The sequence below is a fragment of the Capsicum annuum genome, unplaced genomic scaffold (genome assembly GCF_002878395.1).
Source record: "Capsicum annuum cultivar UCD-10X-F1 unplaced genomic scaffold, UCD10Xv1.1 ctg77422, whole genome shotgun sequence".
NCBI classification, from domain to species: domain Eukaryota; kingdom Viridiplantae; phylum Streptophyta; class Magnoliopsida; order Solanales; family Solanaceae; genus Capsicum; species Capsicum annuum.
In genome coordinates, this window is record NW_025887817.1 from 71,023 (window position 1) to 75,019 (window position 3,997).

Consider the following 3,997-nt stretch of genomic DNA (forward strand, 5'->3'; position numbering starts at 1 on the left):
CCTTGCACTGATTCTTCTGGGCCAATATAAAGCTTTACCCATTGCCCATTTACCTTGAATGTACTGCCATCTTCGTTATCGAGCTCCACTACCCCAAATGAGTGGACTTGCTTGATTTACCTTAAAAGTACCCGACCACTTAGATTTCAGCTTCCCTGAAAACAATTTGAGTCTGGAATTTAACAGAAGCACCAAGTCCCCTTTTTTGAACTCTCGTTTCTCTATTTTCCAGTCATGGTACCTTTTCATCTTTTCTTTATACAAATCTTCTCATTTATACGCCCTGAGACAGAATTCATCCATCTCATTCAGTTTCCCTAGTCTCATCTCTGCTGCTTCCTTCCAATTTAAATTCAACCTCTTGAGTACCCATAAATCCTTGTGTTCCAGCTCTATTAGCAAATGGAACGCTTTTCCATAGACCAGCTGAAATGGTGACATGCCAATAGGTGTTTTGAAAGCAGTTCGGTATGCCCACAAGGCATCATCAAGTTTTCAGGATCAGTCTTTTCGGCTAGCATTCACCGTCTTGGCTAGGATGGCCTTAACTTCACGATTTGACACCTCTACTTGCCCACCGGTTTGCGGGTGATATAGAGTAGCCACTCTGTGTTGTTTCACTCCATATTTTGCCAGAGCTGCTCAAAATAATTTATTGCAAAAGTGAGATCCTCCATCGCTTATGATAGTGTGCGGTACTCCAAAGCGAGAGAAGATATTCTTCTTGAGAAAAGCAACGACTCTCTTTCCCTCATTGTCATCCAGAGAAACAGCTTTGACCCATTTAGAAACATAGTCAACAGCAACCAGAATATACTTTATACCATAAGAACTTACAAATGGCCCCATGAAGTCAATGCCCCAGACATCAAATAATTCCACTTCAAGCATCTTAGTCAAGGTAATTTCATGCCTTTTAGATATTGACCCCTACCTCTGGCATTGGTCACATTTCTGCACAAACTCATGGGCATCTTTAAATAATGTTAGCCAATAATAGCCATTCTACAACACCTTCCTGGCCATTCAGTCACCTGCATGGTGACCCCCAACTGGGGAAGCATGACATGATTTCAGTATATACAGTATATCTACTTTAGGCACACATCTTCATATGATACTGTCTGTACATCACCGAAAAAGATAAGGCTCATCCCAAAAGTAATGTGTTACATCATACAAGAACTTCTTCCTTTGGTGGAACGAAAAATTTTCTGGGATGATCTCACTCACAATGAAGTTTGCATAATTCGCGTACTAAGGCAGTGCTTCCACAACAGTTATAGGATCTCCTTATCAAGAAATGCATTATTTATCTTTGTTTCATCATTAGCCTCCTGTTCACCTTTCATTCTAGATAAATGATAAGCAACCTAGTTTTCACAACCTTTCCTATCTTTGACTTCGAAATCAAACTCTTGCAGTAGCAACACCCATCTAATAAGCCTTGGTTTAGCATCCTTCTTGTCTATTAAATACCTTAATGTCGCATGGTCAGTATGGACTACCACTTTAGTCCGAAGCAGATAAGATCTGAATTTCTTGAAAGCATACACCACAGCTAGTAGCTCCTATTCAGTTACTGTGTAATTCCTTTATGCTCCATTCAGTTCTTTGATGGCATAATATATTGGGTAAAACAATTTATCTCTCTTTTGTCCCAATACAGCTCCCAGGGCGACACCACTTACATCACACATTATTTCAAATGGTTTTTCCCAGTCAGGTGCAATAACAATAGGGGCCTCAATCAGCTTCTTTTTAAGGCACTCAAATGCCTTCAAGCATTCGTCATTGAATAGGAATTTCACCTCCTTCTCCAACAGCTTGTAAAGTGGATTTGCATCTTTGGAGAAATCTTTTATAAATCTTCGATAGAACCTTTCATGACCAAGAAAACTATGCACTCCCTTTACTAAAATGGGAGGTGGTAATTTTTTGATAACTTCTACCTTTACTCGATCAACTTCAATCCCTTTTCTGGAGATTTTATGGCCCAGCACGATACCCTCCTTTACTATAAAATGACATTTTTCCCAGTTGAGCACTAGATTAAATTCAACACATCTTTGCAAAGCGACATTCAAATTCTCCAGATATATTTTGAATAAATCACCTACCATAGAGAAATCATCCAAGAATACCTCTATGGTGTCTTTCACCATGTCAGAGAAGATAGACATCATGCACCGTTAAAAAGTGGTCGGTGCATTGCATAGCCCAAACGACATCCTCTTAAATGCAAATGTGTCATATGGGCATGTAAATGTCATTTTTTCTTGATCTTATGGAGCAATGCAAATTTGGTTATATCCAGAATAACCATCCAAAAAGAAATACCACCCCCTACCAGCCAATCGATCAAGTATTTGGTCCATAAAGGGCATGAGGAAGTGGTCATTTAGAGTCCAAGAGTTAAGCTTGCGGTAATCCATGCAGAACCTCCACCCGGTTACTGGTCTAAGTGGAATCAGCTCATTTTTTTCATTAGCAACCATCATCATACCCCTTTTATTGGGCATGCATTGAACTAGACTTACCCATTTGCTGTCAGAAATAGGGTAAACTACTCATGTATCCAACCACTTAATAATCTCTTTTTTAACCACCTCCTACATTGGTGGATTCAGATGGCACTGATGCTCAATGGTAGAAGTACAATCTTCTTCTAGTTAGATTTTATCCTTACAGATGTCAGGGAAAATGCCAATAATATCTGCGATGGTCCATCCGATTGCCCTCTTGTGCCTCTGAAGTACTGAAATAAGTGAATTTACCTGTTGTTCTTCCAAATCAGCTGCAATAATAATAGGTAGCATACTTTCTTTCGCCAAAAACACATACCGTAAGTGACCAGGTAGCTCCTTCAATTCTAACACCGGTGGTTCTTCAATAGATGTCTTGGCTGGTGGTGTTGATCAATTTTCCAGATTAAGGTCTAGCTTTTTAAGAGCATAAGAATACGATCCCAGGCCAGTCAGGGCACAAACTTTCTCTTCATACTCCTCAATGCCTTCGCTGTCATAGTTCATCACAACTATGGCTAAGGGCTCAATAACCAGCTATTCAGTTCTGACCACATCCTGTTCATCCTCAAAATACATATCAATCACTAAGAACACATTTATTTCCTCATGCTGCTTCATTGATTTGCCCACATCAAACTGTACCTCTTTATCGTTTACCCTGAATAAGAGCTCATTCGCTCTCAAATCAATCAACACACTTCTAATTATGAGAAAAGGTTGACCTAAGATTATGGGCACCTCGAAGTCCACCTCACAGTCCAAAATGATGAAGTCTGCAAAGAATATGAAATTTGAGACCTTTACCAACACATCATACAGAATGCCAACAGGTCGGTTTACTGATCTGTCGGCCATCCCAGCCTCATGTTGGTAGGTGTGGGATTCCCCAGACCCAACTTTTTATAAATAGTCAACGGCATCAAGTTAACATTTTCCCCCAAATCACATAGTGCTTTAGTGAATTCCATGGTTCTAATTGTACAGGAAATAGTGATTGCACTTGGGTCCGACTTTTTTTACATCAAGGTCCTTGTGGAAATAGCACCGCAAAGGTGGAGATCTGCTTCTAGTTCATAACTCACTATTCATTTTTTGGTAACAAGGTCTTTCATGAATTTTGCATATCCTGGAATTTACTCAAGTGCTTCGATCAAAGGCACATTTATAGTCAATTGCTTGAGCATTGCTAGGAACTTGCTGAATTTTACATCATCCGCCTTCTTTCTCAGCCGTTGAGGAAAGGGATGTGGTGGCCTTAGGATGGGTTTCAACACCACTTTCTCTTCCTCCTCCTTTTCTGACATATCAATAGAACTATTCGGCTTCTCAGACTTCTCTGGGTGTTGTTCTGTTGGTTCCTCTGCAACTTCCTTAGTATTCACAAATTTGCCCACAGAAGGGCCAGATAATATCTTACCACTCCTAGTGACAATCGACAGACATAAATCATCTGTCTTATGATCCTTACC

At 40.0% G+C, this 3,997-nt stretch overlaps 1 protein-coding gene across 1 annotated transcript; it reads right to left on the bottom strand.

Annotated features, from left to right (window-relative positions):
- Positions 1–270: 270 nt before the first annotated feature.
- On the bottom strand, positions 271–3,383 carry LOC124894783. The gene is made up of 4 exons (XM_047405325.1): positions 3,078–3,383; positions 2,778–2,797; positions 1,692–1,881; positions 271–426 (listed from the first exon to the last, which is right to left on the bottom strand). Exons 1-4 carry the CDS (start codon positions 3,381–3,383, stop codon positions 271–273), a joined length of 672 nt encoding a protein of 223 aa, XP_047261281.1.
- Between the last annotated feature and the right edge of the window lie 614 nt (positions 3,384–3,997).

Excerpts from the sequence above, each read along its gene's own strand:
- LOC124894783 (XM_047405325.1), bottom strand. The coding sequence starts at position 3,383 with ATGGCCGACAGATCAGTAAACCGACCTGTTGGCATTCTGTATGATGTG. Across the intron at positions 2,798-3,077 it reads TTGAGGATGAACAGGATGTG|CTGATTTGGAAGAACAACAG; the intron begins GTCAGAACTGAA and ends TTATTATTGCAG. Across the intron at positions 1,882-2,777 it reads CTGATTTGGAAGAACAACAG|GTTCTATCGAAGATTTATAA; the intron begins GTAAATTCACTT and ends TGGTCATGAAAG.